At 37.0% G+C, this 25204-nt stretch overlaps 3 protein-coding genes across 3 annotated transcripts; 2 read left to right on the top strand and 1 right to left on the bottom strand.

The window, feature by feature from the left end:
• Window positions 1–1961: 1961 nt before the first annotated feature.
• On the top strand, window positions 1962–2213 carry LOC113255817 (keratin-associated protein 6-1-like). The gene has a single exon (XM_048215077.1). It carries the CDS (start codon window positions 1962–1964, stop codon window positions 2211–2213), a length of 252 nt encoding a protein of 83 aa, XP_048071034.1.
• A 7454-nt stretch (window positions 2214–9667) lies between these two features.
• Window positions 9668–10230, top strand: LOC113255809 (keratin-associated protein 6-1-like). The gene has a single exon (XM_026499584.2). It carries the CDS (start codon window positions 9668–9670, stop codon window positions 9998–10000), a length of 333 nt encoding a protein of 110 aa, XP_026355369.1. The 3' UTR covers window positions 10001–10230.
• Window positions 10231–17115: 6885 nt separating this feature from the next.
• LOC113256860 (keratin-associated protein 6-1-like) lies at window positions 17116–18200 on the bottom strand. The gene is made up of 2 exons (XM_026500816.3): window positions 18127–18200; window positions 17116–17443 (listed from the first exon to the last, which is right to left on the bottom strand). The coding sequence occupies exons 1-2, from the start codon at window positions 18198–18200 to the stop codon at window positions 17116–17118; spliced, it is 402 nt and encodes a 133-aa protein (XP_026356601.2).
• Window positions 18201–25204: the final 7004 nt, after the last annotated feature.

Here is a 25204-nt window from a genome sequence, read left to right on the forward strand (position 1 = left end):
TTCATTCTGCTTTTGATCATGGAATGTACTTCAGAACTAAATATGGTTCAGAAAATCACAGTAGAAAACAAATTGTTAATGGAATCTCCTTGGGTACAAGCTCTCAGTTATGATCAGAGACAACTCGGTTCTTCAAAAGAAACAAATTAGCTCCAGGAAGTAAATTCTATAAGAAATAACCCCATAAATGCTATTATTAGGAACATTGTATTGCACAAAACAATAATGTCTTTTGTAACCATATTAATCAAATACCAAAAAAGAAAGTTAATTATAGTTTGTTTGTTTGTTTGTTTGTTTGTTTGTTTGTTTTTTTAACTGACTGGTCCAATTTAGTAATACCAATTTCGAGTGATGTTCTAAGATCTTAGCCTAGAAGAAGACTGATCAACATGTTATTTAAATTAGTTTTTACTGAAAACTTATTCTAACTTATTACTTCATTGACTGTGATAGTTGAGGCTACTTTTAATTTCTGAATGGAAAATCTGAAAACGATATCGTATAGATGCCCTCTCCTTCTAAGATCTCAATCCAGTAAATGGTGATTAAAATGACACAATAATATGCCCATTTTACAACAATGAAGCTACCAAAAGACACACATGGAAAGAACATTCAAAACACACACTAAATGAAAGGTCGAATGTGTTTGATCAGATCCTTAGTACGAAAACATTCTATTATTAAAAGGCGTTTTTGTCTCCTTAGATATATTTAAAAAGTCAGATGAATTGGAAAATTTTTAAAAATCTTTTGTCTTCATTCTCATAATCTATGGAGAAGAGTTAACTAAAATATAGAGAGTTTTACTCCCTGTCTCGGCCTATGGTCATGAGGGGATGCATAAAAATAATAGTTTGACTCAGAAATATCATTAGAATAACAGAAATACACTGACAGATTACATATGATGTGTGGATAATGACACCTCCCCACATACATTCTTATAAAGACACAAACGTGTATTTTTTTAACTGTCACATGGAACTATTTTCACTTTTCCAGTGCCTCCCAATGGGAAGAATTATCACATTAATTTGAATAAAAACTAATAATGGTAGGTCTATGCCAGAGAATCCAGTATGATCAGTTACAAAGAGAATCATGACTGGGTATTTTGATAAAGGAACAGACTTCTGTGTGATAACATTGATAAACGTAAATATGCGAAGTTAAGCCTATTGGATAGTTTCTTAGAATATAATTCTAATATTAACGAGAATACTTATTTGTATAATTGTATGCTGAATGTAGAGAGAGAAAAGCAGAGCAATTGGATTCCAAGGAATAACTTATTTTGTAGTTCTTTGGTAGAAATTAAATGTAAATGGGAATTAGACTCATTGATACACATAGAAAAGGGTAATGCATCTTGCTCAGACTCAGTATTTTGGAAAATTTAATTGGATTATTATCAACATCATGGGGATGAAAGATACATTATGGTTTTAGTATAAAAAGGAACTGAATTCCTGCAGAAAACAATCAACTTGGATCAAAAAAAGAAATATTTGTGAGTCAATAGTAGTATTTTTCTTATGAAATGTTAACAATGTTAGTGAAACTAGTGCCAAGAGCAAATAAGATTGAGACTAATAAATGTATTCTTTCTTGATATAAAGAATGGTTACAGGAGCTAAAGTTGAATTCTAATTTGGGGCTGGGCTGCATAGGTGTGAGTGTGCCTCCTCTCGTTGAAGCCCTTGATTGGCTAAGCGGGAGTCCAAACTGAGAACCAAACACAGCGAGCCTCCCAAATACCTCTAAGACTTATTTTATGGTTGAGGAACAACAAACTAATTAGATTAGTCATAAAATTAGCCAATAGCATGGCATATACGGTGGGTTACACCCACATCGAGGGTATATAAAAGGTCTCTGCTGGGGGCAGTTGTCCACACTGAAGTGACACTTCTCTTCTCCTTCTTTACCCAAGCACAACCTCAACAAACAACACCATGTGTGGCAGCTACTACGGAAACTCCTGCGGGGGCTGTGGCTACGGACGCTGTGGCTACGGAGGCTGCGGCTACGGAGGCTATGGCTACGGAGGCCTGGGCTGTGGCTATGGCTCCAGCTATGGCTGTGGCTTCCGCAGACTGGGCTGTGGCTACGGCTGTGGCTCTGGCTGTGGCTACGGCTATGGCTCCCGCTCCATCTGTGGCTATGGATGCGGCTCCGGCTACGGCTCTGGCTTTGGCTGCTACTAACTGAGGTCGCCATGGGAGACTGTCACCCTCCACACCTGGACGTGGGATTCACCAGTTCCGAGCCCCACACGTTCTGAACTTTGCTGAAGACTTGCCTTCTGGAGCCCTTCTGGTCGGGTACAGCAATCTTTTTCCTTCCTGTATTTAACTCATGAGAAGTGGGAGCATGTGAAACTCATCCTGAGAACTGTGTGGTCTCTCCTTGGAATGAAGCTGCCACAGATCCTGCCTCTTGATGTTCGTGCAGGAACCATTTCTCTAATTTCCTAATAAACTCATTCAGTCTGGAATAATAAACCTGGCTTTCTCGTCATTTAAAGTCCAATATTGGTCACTTCGGCTTTTTTTCCCCCTGGATGAATTAAAGGAAAGAATTGCCTTATTGGGGAGACGTCTTGTTTTACTGTTCCTACTTCAGTTGTTTTACCAGATCCTTGATTTGCAACATTAAGGAAGGGACAGACTTGAAGCCCTCATTTTTCCGCTTTGGTAAGGCACTGAGGATGAAAACAGGTAATTTGATGATGTAGTTAAGCATTGCCTGAAAACATTATATATTCCAAGTGCTTTTACACCAAAACCTTAATGGTGGAATCTTTTAGAAGATGAGAAAGTTGGCACAGAATTGTCCAATTCTAGTCTGTTTTGAGGCTTATTTATGTATTTATGAGAGACAGAGAGAGAGAGAAAGAGAGAGAAATCATGAGCATCGAGGGGCAGAGGACAGGGAAAGAGAGAATCCCAAGCAGGTTCTGCACTGATCTCAGGACCCTGAGACCATGACCTGAGCTGAAATCAAGACTCAGATGCTTAACCAACTGAGCCATCCAGGCACCCCAATGTTTTGGGTCATATTTAAAGAAGAAGCATTTCCCCTGCTTGCTCAACGCAAGAGGTAAAGAAGTTTAAACCCACTCTTGCACCTAACTTCAATGTGTCTGGAAATGCACAGCTTTTTTTCAGTGACACCTGTTCTACCATCCATTACGTATTCAAGTTTAGAGCCACTTGATGGTTTTCTCGAGATTTCTTTTTCTGTTATTTATGTGATTTCACAGTTGTAGCCATAATCATTTGTTTCTCCACTAATTTTCTGTGACTAATGTATCTGTTAACTTGGCAATTATCTTCTCTTGATAGAGTATTTCGAGCTTTCATGTTAGACATGAACGAGTTTAAGTAGCGTTTTAGTGTAAGTTAATGGATATGTCCCAATTCATTTTGACTGGTCCGAGATAGTAAAAAAGTTGAAGCCATGGAAGGAATAAAGATCCCTGGAAAAATCATAACACAGAAGAAAGTCCTTTTTTCCTTTAAAACCACTATTTTATGAAGACTTGTCTTTCCTATTTACTTTATTCTGGAAGCTTAGAATTCTCTATTTAATATTATGCAAAATGGAGATGGTTTATGCTTGCCCATCTCAAGCAATGGTAGATTTTTTTAAAATTATTTTGGTCTACTTGGTAGGTCATAACAATTGAACACAAAGAAATTGGGTATTGACTTGAGTTAGGGAATAAATGCTTAACTATCGGCTCACGAGACCAGGCTGTTACTGAATATAGTTTTCCAAGATCTGCTGTTACACTGTCTTAGCGTGAGCCTATGTGGTTGACACGTTAGCTTCTCTGAATATTTCACTTCAAGCAAAATGCCACTACTCACAGCCCCAAACAAGCATCTACTTGGTATTCATGTTGGCTTGTTTGCTCCTTTAAAGGCTTCAAATTATGAATAACTCCAACTGAAACTGAAAAACATAAGATTCTTTTACATTTTACCCCATTCTGGAGTTGCTTCTTTCTCTCTTACAGTGAAAACTCTGGGCCCCGACAACATCCCTGTGTTATGTCTATTCAAACCTGTGCACAGTATACGCTCTGAACTGCACTCTGAAAGCAATACCCCCGAGCAACCTGCTAAAATTTCTTAGCAGTGTTTTTAGCATCAGAAGCGATCCCACTAAGAATGGACAGAATATTGTGCTCAACATTTATATGAATTAATTTTCTTCCTGAGTAGTTATGCTATTCACTTTATGGATAGATTTCTTTTGTTTCCATTTATATTCGATTTCAGGTGTATTTATTCTGTTTTTAAAATATATTGAGTATTTCCATGGTTCAGAAATCAAAACTATATAAAAAGATATACTCAGAAATAGTCTCGCTCTCGTTTTTATCCCTTCCACCCATTCCCAGTCACCCTGTTTGTAAGGATTTTCATTTTGTTCTGCTTTCTTAATACAGAAGCAAGCATACATATCATATTCATGTATTATTTTCCCTCTGTGTTACCTAGAGGTTGCATACTTTTTACACTCTTTCATTTTTATTTTTTATGTTTTTTATTTTCCCTTTTACTTTTTTTACCCTTTATGCTCATATTCAAGCTTTCAAACAGGAGTCATTTACATTTAGGCATTAAAGAAATGACTCACTGCAAATTTTAGTACTCCAAAAAATAATGTTTTTCTCTATATCAATTCGTTTCTCCCGGCATTTACTTTTGAAAAATTTCAAACCCTCAATTAAGTTGGAAAGAGATATAATGAACAGTTAAATACTCTTCACCTAGATTTGGCAATTTTTGGTATTTTGCCAGTTTGGTTTCCCCTTTCTGCCTATCTGCTCTCTGTCTGTCTCTCTCTCCTTCTGTGTCTGTGTGTCTCTCACCACACACACACACACACACACACACACACACACTTATTCCTGAACAATATTATTATATAATTCATAGTCCATGGCCAATTTTTTTAAGTGTCTTTTATAGCTTTTATTTCTGATACAGAATCCAATAAGTGAAAACCATCATACTTTGCAATTTATTGTCTGTTATAATCTAGCATTTCATGAAACATAGAGCACTTCTTAGCCTCTTATTATTTTATGATATTAATACATTTTAACATTGCAAGATAATTATTTACTAAAATAAGTCACAATCTATTTTTTCTGACTATATCAATATAATAATTATGTATTTCCAAAACCAATATTTTTAAGACAGAGATTAAGGTCATTCGATATGCCAAAAATAAGGAAATTTGTGCCAATATTAGGTCAATCAAGCATTGAGTAAATACAAAGCAACTTCGTGTTCTTTTTTGGGGGGGCAACTTTGTGTTCTACAATAAATTCCGAGAACAAAATTCAAGTATGAACTGTCAAAATCGTATCACTGAGAATCCTGGGTAATAGGTGGATTACTTAAGAGCTTTATACCAGATTTGTTAATATTTATAACTGGATCACCCCCAGCATATATGTAAGTTTAAATGGTGTGCATTCATCTTCGGTCCCCATCTTCTGGGACTGTTTTGTACAACAGTACTCTATTCCTCTGCAGCAATGAAGAAATGACTCTCCAGTTGCTGGGGGTGTTACAGGCAGAGTACCTTCAGCTGAAGAGCACCCTTAACGCAAGACAGTACCCATTTCCTGCAGCCAGACTCCCGTGATTGATCAGTGGAGGGTATAAGGATACACCTTCTTGCCCTAACCTCCAACTATTCTTCTGGGAAATCGCAACTTTGGAATCTTCCATATTGTTTCCTGAGCCTTCCATTGAGCCTACTGCCAACTCAGCTCTCCTCCCTACCCCAATCTGCCTCCTCCTCTTCCTTTCTACAATATTCATTCCAAAAAGTAATTGCTGTAATAATGTTCTTATAGAAAAATAATCTAATCTAGGGTCACAAATGCACCCAGTTGTCACACTGTTTAAATTCTCTAACCTGACTTTAATATTTGTACAGATGATAGGAGATATTTTCTTTTAGAATATTCCTCCATTCTGATTTGCCTAATGTTTCTTCCTGATTAGAACAAGGTTATGCATTTTGCCAAGTGAATAAAGGAAGCACTGATGTTTGATTTTTTGCCCTCCTCTACTGGTTGGCACTGGAAGTTGATTTGATCCATCACTGACGGGATTAATTTCATACTTCATCCATATGGTGACTACCAGATTTCTCTACCTGAAAGCTACTTTTATTATTCTTTCAGCCATTAAGTATTGTGGTAGAGCTATTTTGCAACTATATAAATATTCCATTCAAATCCCCAAATTTATCATTAGTCTTAGCACTTATTTTTCTTTCTTGACTGAATTATTTATTATGATGATGGATTGCAAATGTTGATTTTTCTGATTTTCTTTTTTTTATCAAATATATTAGCTGGCATTCTGCAAGGAAGTTTTTCCACTTCATTGTTCATTTATTTACATCAGTCTAAATTCATGCATTTCTGTGATAAATAATCCATTATTATAAAGGGATAGCAGCTCCTAGGCTCTCTCACGAGGCAAAAAGTGAGTATAAATATATTGCATTGTGTGAGATTTACATTCTGCCACTTAGCTGCCTATAACATGGGGCAAATTATGTAAATTCTTCGGCCTTGTTATTCTTACATAAAAATCACCACCTACAGTTTGATGTTTTTATGAGAATTAAATGTGTTAAGATATGTAAAGCATTTAAACATGCCTGGAATTTAATCAATCTACGTATGTGTTATCATGTACTATTATACACATGGTTTCTTTCTGTTCTTCCTATATATAGGAATATTCTCTGTTTATCTTGCCTGGTGCTGTTCATGGAATTCTTATGTCAGAACTCTGTGTGACAATTTACAATTATTATTTTAATAACAATAACAATTAAATAGCATTTACAAGCTGTTTACCACAGAGAAGATACTGTGTGAAATCCCTTACACGCATTATCTCACATCATCCTCAGAACAAGTCTGAGATGTGTTAAAACTATCACCAGTTTACAACTGAAAGAAGTAGTGACTAAGGAATGTGCTCAAGGGGCAGTTCTCATAACTACAGGATTTTTGTCTCTTAAGATATAAATGTAAAATATTTTTTCCTGCCTAGGTAATATTTTCCCCAGAAAAGGCAAAGAAGCTCCCAGGACACTTAAATATTAGTATCTTTAATTATTAATATCTGATATGAAACTAAATATATGATTTTGTTTTAGGAATCCCCCACCTAAAAGTGTCTTTCTTTACGTGTTTCCCCACTCCTCTTTTCTGTTTATCACTTTTTTTTTTTAAGATTTTATTTATTTATTTGACAGAGAGACAGCCAGCGAGAGAGGGAACACAAGCAGGGGGAGTGGGAGAGGAAGAAGCAGGCTCCCAGCAGAGGAGCCTGATGTGGGGCTCGATCCCAGAATGCCGGGATCACACCCTGAGCCGAAGGCAGATGCTTAACCGCTGTGCCACCCAGGCGCCGCCTGTTTATCACTTTTTAGGTGTGTGATTCTTACTCTACCATATTAGATATCTAGAATCTGTTCTACACATCTCTTCTATTTTTGTAAATTTTTTCTTATTATAGTTTTATTCTAAATTTTAGGAGAATTTCTGAATTTGCCCCCCATCTCAACTCAGATTTGTATTTGTCTGCCTTTAATGAATCTTTACAATTGGAAGTCAACTCTTTCATGACAAACATGTATTTTCTCTTTCCAGATTTTGCCATTTGCATGTATTCTTGCTATACTTTTCTAAATTATTTGGCTTTTAAACATTAGTAAGTTAAAAAAAAAAAAAGTCTGAGAGCGTTGTCCTTGTCTTATAATAAAACTATTTCAAAAGTTGGAGTCATTCTGAGCCCTCAGATTGATGTCCTGATTTGGAATAGCTAGTTCTTTTCAGATAGTTCTATCCTTAAGAAGATTGATCTATACATACTCAGTGCTGAGACTAGAGATTTATTCTATCGGAATTTACATGTGTTCATATGTAAACCTCTCAAACACAGACACCTAAAAGAAAAATATTGAGATTTCCCTCATTTTAGTTTGCCTAATTAGGAATATCCATTATTATCAAGAGAGACAATGTGATAGGCAAAGCTAGTTCTTTCTAATACCATGTAAAAGACTTTATACACATGTTCATTGATGTTCTACTTCAGATTCCTTCCACCTTCTCCCTAAGTGAGATTTTCTTTCTTATACAAAGAATCCTAAGTTATTGTGATGTTCTTTCATCCTAACTGTTTGTAGTTAGGTCAGCAAGCAACACACTTCAGATTCTTATAGGAGATACTTGGTGTCCCAACCCTATTCCTTTGAATGAATCACGCACACAGTATACATATGCTCACACGAAGAGATGGCAGAGGTAAATGAATATACATGTCAAAATATGCTTCCAAAGGAGTTTATATTAAAAAAATAATAAATAAGAATTTTTTCCTGAAGAATAATTGAGTGATTATGTGCAAACATTGAGTAACACACATTTTATACTTACCAAATATGTTCTATTGACTCCTAGGAGTTGATTTTTCTAGAAGTTCAGAGTGGTTATTTGACTTTTTCATTGACTTCAACAATGAACTTCATTGTAGTAAAAGTAATAACATAATAATAATATTAATAACAATGCATTTCTCATATTTTTCAGAGTATGGAATATTTTACCAAGAACCTGTTTGTTAGGGAAAATCTATTAGATTCTATGAAAAGGTATCTCTGGCAGTATTATTGTTTTGAAACACTATACTCCACTCAGATCACAAAGAGTTCAAACTTTTTTAAAAAAATTTCATGAAAATTAAATGTCATTTCATGTCATTTCATAAATTAAATGAAACCTTGTCATTTCCCTTTTTTTCTGACTGTGAATTCAGGATATAAGTTTGAGACCATGAGGGCACACATTGCATGGTGCACTGGGTGTTATACACAAGTAATGAATCATGGAACTTTACATCAAAAACTAAGGATGTACTGTATGGTGACTAGCATAATATAATAAAAAAAACATAAAAATAAAAAAATAAATTTGAGACCATGGGGAAAATATTTCATGCTTTAAAATAAAATGTTAAAAGTTTAAGAAATATTAATGTAAATGAGAAAGTCCAGTTTTCTTAGGCCTGTTATTTCAAGATTTTAAACTACTTGCTTTTTATCAAAAGCATCATGAAACTAAGCAATAAATTTTTGGCTTTTAGTGGCAAAACATCTCTTGCATGAAAATGAGAAGAATCCCTCATGGAAAACAATAGGTTTGGGCCAGGAGGTAATAGATGGAGAATTTGGGGTTAAAGGAGTATACTATGATCTGCCGAATGTCAATATAACGAAGTAAAATTATTTATCTGGAGCATGTCAGAGTTTTTCAATAAAAATGCTATTTCGTCTCAAAGAGATTGGTTACAAGGGATAATTGAAGATTTCATGAGTAAAGCTTTGAGGATGAGACAACTGATTCTCATTAATGGCCCAAAGAATGGTTCAGATGTGGTGAAACAAAGCAGATTTCTTCATTGCCTCTGAAGCCATGTCTAAAACCAGAAGTCAACAAATTACTCACATTGACCCTGCAAATTAGCCAATGACAAGACACGTGTGCGGCTGACACCCACTCTGAGAACATATAAAAGGCCTCTGCGGGGCAAAAATGTCCACAATGAAGTGCACTTCTCACCTTCTCTACCCAAGGAGAACCTCAACAATCAACACCATGTGTGGCAGCTACTACGGAGGCTGTGGCTACAGAGGCTGTGGCTACGGAGGCTGCGGTTATGGAGGCTATGGTTATGGAGGCTGCGGTTATGGAGGCTGCGGCTACGGAGGCTACGGTTACGGAGGCCTGGGCTGTGGCTATGGCTCCAGCTATGGCTGTGGCTTCCGCAGACTGGGCTGTGGCTCTGGCTGTGGCTACGGCTATGGCTCCCGCTCCCTCTGTGGCTGTGGCTATGGATGCGGCTCCAGCTACGGCTCTGGCTTTGGTTGCTACTAAGTGAGGATGCCGTAGGAGACACTCACCCTCTATACCTTCACTTAATGACTCAGAAGTTCTAAACCACACACATATTTTGCCTTACCCCCACATGATGTTTGTTCTACCCTACACTGCAAACTTCTGATATGATTTGGTAAAGGTCTGATGTCTGGAACTGATACCATTTGATGTCTGGAAGAATATGAAATTCAACCTGTGAATTCATGTTCCAACAAGATGATGTTGGGATAGCTCTTATTTTTGTAATTTTATGTTAAATTTGTTTCTCTGATTTCCTAATAAATTTTGAATTTCCTCATAAATGTGAAAGAGAAAACTTTTTTAAAATTAATTTATTATGCAGAGTTTGACTTTGCTTTTTTGGGTTATTAATAGTGTAACAATTACTTTTCTTTGGGAAATAATGTTCCTCAGTACTCATCTTGTTTTTGCTGTACTGATTCCAGTATTTGTGACTACAGAAAAATCTGTGACCTTTGTAAATCTTAATTTCTTGTCTGGTAAAGAGAGGGAAACATATATATATATTTTCTTATAATGATTTTAACTCTTTATGTTTCTTGCTCTATAAATTCTACAGTTTCTTAATTGATACTTTAGTTTGTCAATAGGGACCTGGCATGTTGGGAAGAAGTTGACTTCCCTTACATGGCCCGAGATCTGTGAGTGCTGATATTGTCAATAATTTTTATTAATAGTGCTTAGATAGGATATATGGAATTTTGTCAGGTGCGTGTCAAACCTACAATGCAGAAAGCCCTAGATGAATTCTCTCCACTGGAATCCATACAGAGCCCTAGCTTGACTTATACCTAGTAGCTCACAAGCCCTATCAACCATTCAGATCAGGCAAAGAAAATTGTATTTAGGAATGGAGGGAAAAATAATATGGTACAGGTTGCCCAATTGCTCTATTCAAAAGATTTAGAATCTGCCATAGATATGGGTTAATATCAATATTTCAGCAAGTTATTTGACACTAATTTTTATGGGTTCATAATAGACAGGAGATATTGCAGCCTGAGAACATATTATATGAACATAGCTGAATGTATAAAATCATACCTTCTGCCTTCAGGATTCTTCTTTAGCTTTGATATATATAACATATTCAATCATGACTTTGAGACAGAAATTATAGTGGGATGAAGCTTACTGGGCTAATCTCCTGCTAACGGAAACCATCGATAACAACAAATAACATTTCTCAAGATTTTAAACAAGATCCTGATAATCACAACATAATATTCAAAATGTCCAAGATATAATATAAAATCATACGGTGTACAAAAACCTAGTAATTGTGATCAATTTTCAAGGGGGAAGAACACTGAGACAGGCCCCACTTTGGCATATATAGTAAGATGGCCCACATTTTCCCCACCTACTGATATTCACACCCTTATATTACCCCTCCTACTTCTGTGTGACAGGACCTGTGGCATCTTCTAATCAATAAAGTATAAAAGGGTTATAGGATATTACTTTCATGATTATTTTATGTAAGACCATAATGTCCATCTTTCTTATATACTTTCCTCTTTGCAGGCTATGATTAAGCATATAGCTATGTTGTGTGCTGCCTAATGGAGGCCCACTTGAAAAGCAACTGAAAGTGGCCTCTGGCCAATAGCCTGCAAGAAACTGAGGCCCTAGGGGCATTTGGATGGCTCAGTTGATTAAGCATCCAACTCTTGATTTTAGCTCAGGTCACATCTCAGCGTTGTGAGATCAAGCCCAGTGTCAGGCTCTATACTATGAATCCTGCTTAATATTCTCTCTCTCTTTCTCCCTCTGCCCCTCCCCCTTTCAGGTGCACTCTCTAACAAAAACAAACAAACAAAACAAAAGGGTAAGAAACTGAGGCCCTCAGTTCCACAATGCAAGAGTCACTGAATTGTGCCAACAACCATGTGGACTTAAAAATGGATCCCTCCCCAGTCAATTTTTGAGTCAGTCCTGGGTTTTAGACCCAGCTGACACCTTGACCACAGCCTTGTGAGAAATCCTTAAAAAGCAGAGCCAGCTAAGTCATGCCTATAGCAGAAACTAACAAAAAATGTGAAATAATAAATGTTTGATTTTTAAGCTGTAAGTTTGTGGTAACAACAATAGATAAACTATTATAGATGCAGAGCTCAATCTCACAATGCTGAGATCATGACCCTGAGATCATGACCTGAACTGAAATCAAGAGTCAGACACTTAACTCTCTGAACCATGCAGGTGCCCCTAAGCAGCTTTATAACTATGATCCATAGGATAAAGATAAACATTGAATGAAAAGAAAAGGAAAAAAAAGGTATCTTCAACAGAGAAATAGAAATGTAAAAAGTACCAAATGAAAAGCTTATAACTAAAAAGTACAATACATGAAATTTTTAAAAAGATTCTTTGGATGGGTTCACTAGCAGAATTGAGATATCAGAGGAAAGAGTCAGAAAATCTGATGATAAATCAGAAGAAATTATTGAATGCAAAAAGAAACAAGGAAATACAATTTAAAACTATGAATAAAAAGTCTCAGGAATTTATGGGACATACCAACATTTCTAACATTCATAGCACTAGAGGGGGAATATTGATTGGCACAGAAAACATATTTGAAGAAATAATGGTTGAAATTTTCTCAAAGTTGGTAAAATTCACAAATTTAGAGAGTCAAGAAGTTGTAAATCCCAATTAGAACATACTAAAAAAAAAAAAAAAAAAAAACTATGTCCATATGTAAATGAACCAAAGTGAGTTTGCTCCTTGGTGAGTCAGAAACTGCACCAGGTTGAGTTGTCACACGAAGAAACTTCTATTTGCAATAAATCAGGAGATCATGGGAATGGCTTCCAAAGCCATGATGCCCCAAGAGAGGGTGAATGGATTCCTTTTGTTTAGGGTTATGGTGAATATTTAGGTAGTGAAGACTTGTCATATACGTAGAGGCAGGCATAAGATGGCACATACATCTTAAGGAAACATGCCTATACATTCATCATATGTTATGTAAATTAGGCTGAGGCTCCTCCCAAGGCAGAGATATTAGTATTATAATGAGGTAAAGGTGATGGTAGGTCATTCCAGAGGTCACTCATGGTCCATCTGCAAAGGTGCAAGTCAGGTTTAGCTCAAAGAGTCTGGATGGTCTGGACAGAAGGGAGGTTTGTCAGGGCAGTTGCCATCACCTGGGGGTTTCATTTGTCTGAGTTAAAGGGAAAGTCTGAAAGAAGAGCTTAGGGAAAAACGTTTAAGACAAAGGTTAGTGAGTAAGAGCAGGTGAGCAATAAAGGCCAGGTCTTAGGGTCTAGCTGGTGACACATATACATCATAGTCAAGCTTCTGATAATCAAAAAAGAGAAAAATTCTTGAAAGCAGCTAGAGATAAATAATATGTTACATATAGGAAATGATGATTCCAATTACCGTGGATTTCTTATCAGAAACGGAATCCAAAAGACAGTGAAAAATATACCTAACATGCTAATAAAAAAGATTCCCACATTCTATACTTAAAAATATGCTTTAGGAATACAAGTGAACTAAAAACTTTCTCAGATGAAGGAAAACTAAGAGAATTTGTGTCCAGGAGATTTTTTCTAAAAGATATGTTAAAGAAAATTTTTCAGGCTATAGATATTTATACTGAAGGGATAGCTGGAACTTCAGAAATGAAGCGAAAGTAATAGAAAGTTTATACATTTGGGTAAATAAAATAGACTACTCTTTCCCTCTTAAATTCTTTAAAATATGTATAACTACTAAAAGAAAATATTAAAATACTGAATGAGGGCGTTTGAAGGTAGGCTGACATAATATATATAATAAATGTAATAAGAGGAGGCAATGGTAAAGGGACATTTCAGTTTGTAAGCCTTATACCTTTTACTTAAAGTAGTAAAATATGAGCTCTGAGAACACTGTGAAACATTAGTTATGTATATTGCAATCTCAAAATTAACCAATAAAAAATAGAGATATGGCCAAAAGGTAACTAGATAAATTAAAAACTAATATTAAAAATACTCAAATAATACAAAGTAGGAAATGAAGTGGAACTGAGAATTGGAAAACAGAAAAAAAATAGTAAAATGATAGAACTGATTCCAACCATACCAACAATTAAATAATATGTGAATATCCAAATAATCAATGAAAAGACAGAGATTGTCAGATTGGCTAGTATTAGACCTATCTATATATTGTTTATAAGAAAATCACTTCAAATACAAGTGTGTGTGTGTGTGTGTGTGTGTGTGTAAGAGAAAATGTAAAGGTATGTTAAAAATATTTCGAATTGAAGGAAAATTAAAATATAAGTTAGCAGAATTTGTGAGATGTAAATAAAATAGTGTTTGAAGGGAAATTTATAGAAATTAATTTTATATTGAAAAAGAAAAAATTCTCAAATCAGTAATCCAAGATTCCTCCAAACTAATTAGCAAAGAAGTTCAATAAAAGGAAAAGGAAAATAATACAGCTAATAGCTGGAATCAGTATAATCTAAAACAGAAGATTGAGGGGGGGAAATGAAGCCAAAAACTAATGAAGCCAAAAACTGATTCTACGAAAATTTCAAGCAAATTGATAAACTGTAACAAGACTCACAAAGAAACAAAAGAAGACACTACTACCAATAATAGTAATAAAATAGGGACATCACTACAGACCCTATAATCATCTCAAAAACAATAAGGGAACACAGGGAATAATATGCTCATAAATTTGATCACTTATATAAATAGACCTGTTCCTTAAAAGACAGAACATTGTCAAAAACTTGATCAAAAGGAAACATATCATCTGAACAGCCACATAACTCATGGGAAAATACATCTTGTGATTAAAATCTTTCCAAAAAAAGAAAACTCCCAATTCATATAATTTCACTGATAAATTGCACCAAACATGAAAGGAAGAAATAATACTAGTTATATGGAAACTCTCCAGGAAAGAGAGTAAAAAAAAAAGAGGAGGGAATGCAGGTGCATTTATTTTATGAAATCAGCATTACCCTGAAACCAAATCTAGGAACTTGGATGTCAGAAGTGTTCGCACCATTCCCTAACTGATAAGCAGATTCATTGTGACTAGATTGTTTGTATAAACAATGTGTTTTTTGCTGAATACATGTTTTCGTTCTGGGAGTCTGAAATTTTGCTGATGCCTTTTTTTACCTGTCCCCAGTAAAACTTTTGGGCATTGAGTCTCTCATGGGCTTCCTTGAGCAGAAATATCACCCACAGAATGCTTCATTTCTATTGCTGGGGGAAGAGCAAGCTCTGTGTGGCCCCTCCTGCAGGGAGAAAGCATAACAACATCTTCACATGGATACCGCCAGAACCTGCCTGGGTCTTTTTCCCTTATCTAGCTATGTATCACTACCACTTAGCTATAATAAATCTTACCCAAGAGCACAATTATATGCGGAGTCCCATGTGTCCTTCTAACAAATTTCCAAAACTGTGGGCAGTCTTGGGGACCTCCAACACAATATGACCTTCTGGAAAAGGAAAAAGTAGAGATGGATTGAAGAATCACTTATTTACAGGGTTTAGGAGTATGAGGAAGGCTTGATTGCAAAGGGGTTTGGAAAAAGCATGAAGGACTTCCATAGTGTTTTCCAGAATGTCTGCACCAGTTTGCATTCTCACCAACTATGTAAAAGGGTTCCCCTTTCTCCACATCCTAGTCAACATCTGTTGTTTCCTGTGTTGTTAATTTTAGCCATTCTTACAGGTGTGAGGTGATACCTCCTTGTAGTTTTGATTTATGTTGCCCTGATGTGAGTGACATTGAGCATGTTTTCTTGTCATTTGCAATGGTGTCAATGGAGCTGGGTGTATTATGCTAAGCGAAGTAAGCCAATCAGAGAAAGACAAATACCATATGATTTCACTCATATGTGGATTCAAGAAACGAAACAGATGAACAGAGGGGGAAGGGAAAGTGAGATGCAAACCATAATACAGACTCCTAACTACGGAGAATAAACTGAGGGTGCTGGAGGAGAGGTGGACAGGGGATGGGTTAATGGGTGATGGGGATTAAGGAGGGCACTTGTCGTGATGAGCACTGGGTATTATATATAAGTGAGGAATCATTTAATTCTACTCCTGAAACTAATATTACACTATATGTTAGCTAACTGGAATTTAAATAAAAACTTGAAACTACCAAAAAAAAAAAAAAAAAAGCACGAGGGATTTTGTGGGGAGAATGATGGCACTGTTTTTTATCTTGACTTTGATGGTTGTACCACAACACTATGCATTTTTCAAAATCACAGAGCTATACACCAAGGGAATGAATATTTCTGTCTGTAATTTAAAAATAAAACATTAAAAAAAAGATTTGAGGAGGCATAGAACTTTGCAGATGATGGTTTGTGAAAGGAAAAGATATGCAGAATATTTGCCATGAGATAAGCAACAATAAACTAATTGACAAATGCTACCTCATGTAGTCTAAAAACTCCCAGCAACAGAGACATAACGGAACTGGTGGAGCAACTAAAGTAGAATCAGCAAAAGAATATATGTCAAAAACAGGTCATTGCAATCTTTCTTGAAATCAAGCAAATGCACCTTTTTTTTTTTTAATAAAATAAATTCTGGGGCACCTGGGTGGCTCAGTGGGTTTAGCCTCTGACTCTTGATTTCAGCTCAGGTCATGATCTCGAGGTCCTGGAATGGAGACAGAATCAGGCTCCAAGCTCAGCAGGGAATCTGCTAAAGGATTCTTTCTCCCTCTGCCCCTCCCCCCACTCTTTTGTTTGCTCTCTCTCTCTCTCAAATAAATAAATCTTTAAAAATAGATAAATGCAATAAATTCTATTACTTGTAATAAATAGAAAGAAAACCAAGAGTTTTATTTCAAGTTAGCCAAATTTATTAGGGAACACTGGGAAACAGAATGATGCATGAAAATAATCAAGCAAGATCAGTCACTGGTAAAAGGAGGTAAATGGGTTCACAGGATGAATATCACATTCTGCTTATCATGAAGCAAAGGTTGGGAATAAATAACCAGAATTATCCCAACCTAGTGTAGGAACACAACGGCGTGGGAGTCAAGGTTGGCAGTGTTACATGTGTGGGAGAGAAAAGACTCCCACGGCATCCTCAATAGTAACAGCCAAAGCCAGAGCCGTAGCTGGAGCCACATCCATAGCCACAGCCACAGAGGGAGCGGGAGCTGTAGCCATAGCCACAGCCACAGCCACAGCCACAGCCACAGCCATAGCCACAGCCCAGTCTGCGGAAGCCACAGCCATAGCTGGAGCCATAGCCACAGCCCAGGCCTCCGTAGCCGCAGCCTCCATAGCCACAGCCTCCGTAGCCGCAGCCTCCGTAGCCACAGCGTCCATAACCGCAGCCTCCATAACCGCAGCCCCCATAGCCACAGCGTCCGTAGTAGCTGCCACACATGGTGTTGGTTGTTGAGGTTGTGCTTGGGTAGAGGAGGAGAAGAGAAGTATCAGTTTACTGTGGACAATTCCCCTGCAGAGACCTTTTATATACCCTCGATGTGGGTGGGATCCACCACCCAAGTCATGCCACTGGCTAATCTCATGACTAATCTAATTAGTTTGTTGTTTCTCAACCATAAGATAAAACCCCAGAGGAATTAAAGAAGTTTGTTTTATTTGGTGACTCGGGACTCCCCCTAAACAATTCAGGTCAATAATGACAGGAGATAGTCGTACATACAAATTCCTGCATTACACCAAATCTCATTTTAACCTGGATAAACACATCATTTCAAGAAGTGGCATTTGCAGCAGGCCAATTTTGACTTGCGCTTGGCACAAAATAAAACCTATAGTCTTCTCCTTGTCTTTCCAAACACCAATAGCACTCATTTTTGACCAATGAGTCTTGCCTCTACTTTGCTTCAAAACATTTTTTCCTCTTCAGTGTTTCAGCTGTCTCTCCACCTCCGAAAGATGCAGCTCAGAAAATCACGCCAGTTCACCTCTGTAATACAATTAACAAAGAGCCCGCTTATTCATGTCTTGAAAAACCACCCTGAGCCAACTGCATTTCTAGTTTTTTACTTATACAAATTATTGTTTTATTTTTTATGCCTAATTCTTCTGCAGGACAGTAAAAATAGTTTATCCCGTGGATTACAATTTCTGATCAGAACCTACCACCAGAGTGATAACAATGGATCCCATTTTACTGAGTTTGCTATCAATTGCCATTTTCAATTGATACCATTTTTTAACTTTTGAGAAATTTAAGAATTTTTGCCAGTTACATGCTTATGGGCTTTGCTTATCTGACATGTCAGTGCTTCCCATTTTTGTTTTGTTTTGTTTTGTTTTTAATTCCTCACTGGTCAACAGGGAGATCTGTTCACATTTGGGGATATACAATTATCAGCTAATATTCTGATTTCTTTTACCTTCAGATACTTGATTTTTCCCATTATCAAAAGGAAAGTTCATTTGTAAAGGCATACAATGTTAAATAGGTAATCTATTTTTAATCAGGCACAAGAAACTCTCTTAAATAATCATTGATTTTTTTTTTTACTTCATTGTTTTCACTGAATGATCCAGGCTATTAGGAGGTACAGAAAAGCCCAGAGAACCTTGTTTTTGTCTGAAAACAACTAGATCTTATGTCTTTGGGAAGATTCAGGAAAGACGTATGATTATGCACAGAAATCCATAATCAATGACCAAGGTGGTCACAATACAATGATGTTCTGTGTTTAAAGACTTTTAGTACGTATCTCTTCATATAACCTTAAAGCATAACCAAAGAGTGTAAGATTGGGTTATCCAATAGTGAAGAGGGTTCAAGATTGGAAACTATTTAGACTTAGTTAACCTTCCGCCAGAATTCAGTACCCGAGCTCTTTGTAATTCATTCAGCTCGTCTGCTTTGAGAAGTAATTCAAATTAGTCAAGGGGAAAAAGCCTCTAATAGAACAAAGCAATAAATTACATGAATAATCAGGTTAAACACATCGCTTATCCACTTACCATGCATTTTAATGTATTTTCTATTTATTTTTATTGATAAATGTATTTCCACAAACTAGAGACATTGTTATGGTTGCATATCATTCCAGTCCCTCCTTCACTGAGGTAATAACTGTTAGAAAATCTCAACTACATCAGATACTTGTTTCACATTATCATCCTTTAGATTCATCAAAAAGTTACTATTCGATTGAGAATAATTTTTTAATGAACACCAGTTGAAATAATGTGATTGCCATTTTTTTTTTTTTAGATTTAAGTCCTGTACATTGAATAAATTCATGGGCCAGAAAGGTGTATGACTAAATTCTATTAGTTAACAAAATAATCATTTAGCAAGTAGTTTTGCAACCAGTTAAAGGGATTGTGGAAGGTCCCATCTATCCCATAACTGTCAACATCTGGAACCAGAATGGTAACATTTATTACAACTGATGGACCTACATTGACACATTATTATCGCTGAGTCTAAAGTTTAAATTAGGGTTCACTCTTCATTTTATACCTTCTGTGGTTTTGACAAATGTGTAATGACATGTAGCCACCATTGTAGTATCATAGAACAGCCTCACTGCCCTAAAAATCCTCTGTGCTCTATGTATGTATCATGGCACTCTTTTTTTTTTAAGTGTTGTTGCCCTAATTCTCTGAAATATAATTAGTGCTAATTACCTCTCATGGAACACAAAGCAAACATCAAGCAAATCTTTCCCCAAGAAAATTCCTTTGAGTTTCCCAAGGTAACTCCTTAATTCACTATTCCTCTTCATAGAAATTTCAAAAATGTATTTCTAAGATTACATCTTCCACTGTCTCATGTTCTTTTCCCTCAAACATTTAGACTGTTGACCCACCACTCCACTGAAACGCACCTGTCATGTCTTGCCAAATCTAAATATGGTTTGATTCTCTGTATTCATTTTACCAGAGTTCTGAAAATTCAGGTCAGTTGAACTCTTCTTTCTTGACAGACTGTCTCTCTCTGAATGAGATACACTGTACTCACTTACTTTGCCTCCAACTTCAGCTTTCCAGGAATTTTTGTATTATCTTCTCCGTAATTTGACTCTAAACTCAGAGCATTGTTTTTGGTCTTCCTATGTTCTTTATCTTCACCCTTTTATAGATGTCTAGTCAACTGTCTACCTGATAATTCAATTATTATCTTAGTCACCAGAAATTTAATATTCCCCACAAAGGATCCATGACCCCTCATGACACCAAATGTATTCTCTTCCAATATCTCAATCTCATGGCTCAAGAAAAATTAAATTACACCCTTCCCCTGGAGCATACCTCCACAGGCTTCTCATTGCATTTAGAATATCCTACAATAAACTATCTTCTCTGACATCATCTCCTACCATTTTCTTTCTCATTTTCCATATTCCAAACACAGTGACTTTTCAGCATCTCAGACCAAGTTGTCTCCCTCCTTAAGAGCTTTGCTGTTGTACTGCTGACCCCTCTTTCTGGAAATTGCAGCGGGAATGCTTGAATCCTTCTCTTCATTCAGGTTTCAAGGAAAGTGCCATCTCCTCAGATGTCTTCTTTGACCATTCAATTTAAAATTAACTCCCCCAGGGGCACCTGGGTAGCTAAGTTGATTAGGCATCCCCCTTCAGCTCAGGTCATGATCTCCAGGTCCTAGGATTGGGCTCTCGGCTCAGCGGGGAGTCTGCCTGTACCTTCCCGTCTGCCTCCTCCCCCCTGCTCACGCGCTCTTTCTTTCTCTCTTTCTCTAAAATAAATAAATAAATAAAATATTTTTTAAAATAAAATAAATTAAATTAAAGATAAATAAGCAAAATTAACTCCCCAAGTTACAAATAAGCTTATTCAACTCATTGTTTTTTTATTGTTTTTCAGGTATTCATTATCAGAATTTAACATATTTATTTCAGAATTTAATTGCTATTGTGTGTCTGTCACAAAAAAATAACTGAAAAAAATGAAAAAAATCAACAAAGTAGAATAGTTTTCTAAACTGAGATTTCTGGTAGAATACATATTTCTCTCCATGTCTAAGGCCCATAAAGACAAATGGCACAAACTCAGCCATAAAAAAAGAAGACAACTCTGCCATTTGCAGAAACATAAATCAACCTGGAGGGCATTATGCTAAGTGAGATAAGCTAGACAGAGAAAAATAAATACTGTATGGTATCAGTCATGCATAGGAGCTAAAACAAAAATGAAAAGGAATTTTATAGGCACAGACAATAGAATGGTGTTGGCTAGGGGCTGCAAAAAGGGGAAAATGGGGTGATGTGGTTCAAAGGATACAAATTTTCGCTTATAAATTCTGAGGAACACATGTACAACAGGGTGACTATAGTTAATATCGGCTGTATGCTTTAAAGTTGTTGAGAGAAGATCTTATGCACTCTTACTGTGGTTGAAAGCCAACCTCTGTGCTCCGGAGCTAAATACAACATGAAGACAGAGTTTGGGGATGAAGAGGAACAATAGTGGGGGCACTTGGTGTTTCGGTCGGTTAAACATCTGCCTTTGGCTCAGGTCATGATTTCAGGGTCCTGAGATGGAGCCCCGCCTTGGGCCCCCTGCTCAGCTGGGAGTCTGCTTTTCCCTCTCCCACTGCCCTCTCTCTTCCCCGCCCCATTCATGCCTTCTCCCTCTCTCAAATAAATAAATAAAATCTTTTTTTAAAAAAATTAGAGGAACAATAGTTTTATTACTTTGCCAGGCAAAGGAGGCTGTAGCTGGCTAATGCCTTCAAAATTGCAGACCCACTGGGATAACAGGCAGAGGGGTTTTGTAGGAAAATACAGGACCTGGGTGGTTTCGTTAGAAATCTGGTAGGTGCTGCCAGCTGCACACACCATGACTTCGAGGTGGTTTCATGACTAGCACTGGTGCTGGCATCCTAGTCTCCTTACTACATATATGTCAGGGTCAGTGAAATATCAGTATTGACAGAAAGTTTCTGGAACAAAGGATTCTCAGAAAAACATCTAAAGGGGAGGGGGAGCCTTCAAGGATAAGGAAGAGAAAAATCTGTTCAGTTTAAAGTCAAGCCAGGCTGAAGCACTAGTATGTCCATCCATCTTTATGTTTCCATAGCGGGTTCATTACCACACACACGTGAAAAGAGTTAATGACATAAGGTAATAGACATGCTAGTTATCTTGAGCTTGGTAATCATTCCACAATGAATATGCACATCAGATCATCATGTTGTACACTTTAAATGTATACCATTATATTTGTCAATTATTCATCAATAAAGTGTAAAAAAAGGAATTACCTATCATATCTTTGAGAAACCTAATCAATGGTTACCAGAGGGGAGGTGGGTGAAACAGAAATTAAGGAGGGCACTTGTGACGAGCACCACGTAACTTATGGAAGAGTTGAATCACTATATTGTGCACATAAAACTCGTATTACGCTGTATGTTAACTAACTAGAATTTAAATAAAAACTTCAAAAAATTCAAATCAAACCAACAACAATAATAATAACAGAGATGAGGTTTGCATTGCTCATAAGATCTCATGGAAGCTGGGTTCTTAAGTAAGCAAATGTGGTGTAATTAGGAAATAAGTTTTTTTTAGAGGCACATGACACTGTATACAGCAACAGAGTCCTGAATACATTGGTTATAAAGAATTCTTCAGATTTTTTTAGAAATGTCCGTTTGTTTGGAAATGAGTCAATCCTGTTGGTGGTCTTCCCACATACCACTCAGGTTGTATAAAAGGCTCCGCGCAGATTATGAAATTCAAACTCAAAGAACTCATTCTGCTCCTCAACTGAACCCTCTGCTCCTGACACCATGTGCTACTACGGCAACTATTATGGCGGCCTGGGCTATGGCTACAGTGGCCTGGGCTGTGGCTATGGCTGCGGCTGTGGTAGCTATGGTTATGCCTGCTACCGTCCACGCTGCTTTGGAAGATACTGGTGTTCTGGCTTCTACTGAGCTGTTCCAGTTTGCTGATCCCTTGGATAGGTCCTGTTGTTATTTATATAAAGATTCTCTATTATACTAGTATTATTTTCTATTCTAACACTAATATCTAAATCCTAGGCCACCTATGATAAGAGAGTCACCCACTCATGAATTATCTAGAATACCCAATGATTATGTGGGGTAAAAATATCCATTCACTTTTGTATGTTTGCACAAATCCAATTTTGGGAAAATTCTGATTTTATTTATTATTTGCTTATTTTTCATTAAATGTAAATTCATTGGCAAGTGTACAGTATGTTTTTATATATATTCATTATCTTCATCACTTCTGAGTATAAGAATGTGTGTGTGTGTGTGTGTGTGTGTGTGTGTGTGTGTGTGTGTATGTGTGTGTGTGGCTGCATAGCTGCTATTTTTCCATCAGCTGAAGTCTGGCCAAAGACATGAATTCATTGGCACTTGAAGGGACAAAGGCATCATTCTGAGAACTTGAACAGCTTGCAAGAGGAAGCCATCAGCATGACTGAAATGGATGCAGAGTGTTTACTGATGAGGCACCGACAAAAACCTTCCAGAGTTTACTCTCTGCATCACTCAGGTGCAGGCATATCTCACGCTATGGTCAATCTCTTCTATCACCGCTTCTTAAAGACAATAGCTAGTCATGAATTTTCAAAACACAAAACCAAATTGAACAGCAGCAAAAAGATTAGTCGGACAAGCTAAAGTCCCTTTTCAGCTACAAATTGGTTTCTAAGCAGTAATTGACATTCATCATCTCTGTCCTTTATTACCCGTTCTACATTGCCCTCATAGTTTGCTGGCACTTCTGCTGGTCTAGGTAGCTAAAACTATATCCCCGAGAAGTTGGAGCCCTCGTCTCAATTCCTGTGCCCTTGTGTAGCAGTCCTTTGGGAATGGAAGCAATCCCAACAAATCCTGTGAATTTCTGACATGTCTCTTCAAACTCCCACTATACAGCAGAGCTATATCTCTTCACACTACTCAATACTGTAATTAATTTCTCTGCTGATCTACTTGTATGTGGAGCCCACTGTTATCAGGTAGGCAACAACCTGATAGCAATTTATTAAATGAGTCCCAGGGAGTGATGGTGAAAGAGAACAATTTTCTTCAACAGGTTCCCCCCCCCCCCCAGATCTCTATATTCTAGTTAGTAGGGACAGGGTAGTATTAGTTAAAAATATATTCTACATTGTACAAAAAATACAAATCTCACAGAGTATAATGCTCAGCTCATTCATTAGCTGCATTTTAAGAAGCCATTTCAACTGGTTGCTGTGATATGTGCTAAGATGAATAGATCTCATAGCCATGGGTGCATTATTTCATCTTCTTCTCAGAAACTGTCTCAGTCCACAGTAATGTTTGCAGGATTCTGTGATAATAAATGAGCCAGCACATATCTCAGAGCTTGGTGATGGTCATGTCACTGTGGGCAGTAAAGGCAAACCCATACCCAAAGATCTATCATTCCTATTAAATAGCAATTTCCATCTATATGGAAGGAGACTGATAAAATCAACTTGCCATCAAGAGCTGCTTGGAATCCTCTAAGTGTGGTGCCTCATTAAGGGCTCAGTGAAATCTTTTGATGCTTGCAGATTAGACATTCCATCTCCAATCCATTTTGTAAAAGGAGACCCATCTTTACCACTATAGTAATTCTATTTTTGAGCCCCCTTGCACACGCGCTGGTATTGCAGATGACAGAAGCCGTTAGACATTTCCTAGCTGAGTTACTGTCCACCTGGTTGTTTTGTACAACCTTCTCTGATGTAGATGCACTATGGTGAAAAGTGACATCAAACTCAAAAATCTACATAATTTTTATCCACTCTGATATGTCCATCTACACAATTCCTCCTCAGATTGCTTGGTTTAAGCATACTCTTTCTGACCCCTGAAAAACTAGCCAAACTATTAATAACTGTCCAGATGTCTTTGTATGTTCTTAGCTTAGACCACACCTCCTTCCACATAAAATTAATGATTGGGTATACTGCACGAAAGTTCTGCCTATTGGGGACATCTCACCTAACTACTCGTTCTCAGAGCGATTCTTAGTGCAACAGCAGTCCATTTTCAGGCTAATTCCAACATATGGAGAAGACCCATCCATGAACCAGTCCTGGGTATATTCTTGCTCTGCCATTTAGTCATCGGAGCACCCCCATGGGGCTATAAGAGTGAGCTTACAGAAAGGTTTTAGTGCTACAGGTAGACTTTAGGCTAGATAGGGTTTTAAGTAGGT

Source organism: Ursus arctos, unplaced genomic scaffold (assembly GCF_023065955.2).
Source record: "Ursus arctos isolate Adak ecotype North America unplaced genomic scaffold, UrsArc2.0 scaffold_4, whole genome shotgun sequence".
NCBI classification, from domain to species: Eukaryota; Metazoa; Chordata; class Mammalia; order Carnivora; family Ursidae; genus Ursus; species Ursus arctos.

Bases quoted from the DNA above. Each gene is read 5' to 3' on its own strand.
- LOC113256860 (XM_026500816.3), bottom strand. From the start codon at position 18,200: ATGGCAATTGATAGCAAACTCAGTAAAATGGGATCCATTGTTATCACT. The intron at 17,444-18,126 runs GTAATCCACGGG...CCTCTACCCAAG, and splicing joins GTAGGTTCTGATCAGAAATT to CACAACCTCAACAACCAACA.
- LOC113255809 (XM_026499584.2), top strand. From the start codon at position 9,668: ATGAAGTGCACTTCTCACCTTCTCTACCCAAGGAGAACCTCAACAATC.
- LOC113255817 (XM_048215077.1), top strand. From the start codon at position 1,962: ATGTGTGGCAGCTACTACGGAAACTCCTGCGGGGGCTGTGGCTACGGA.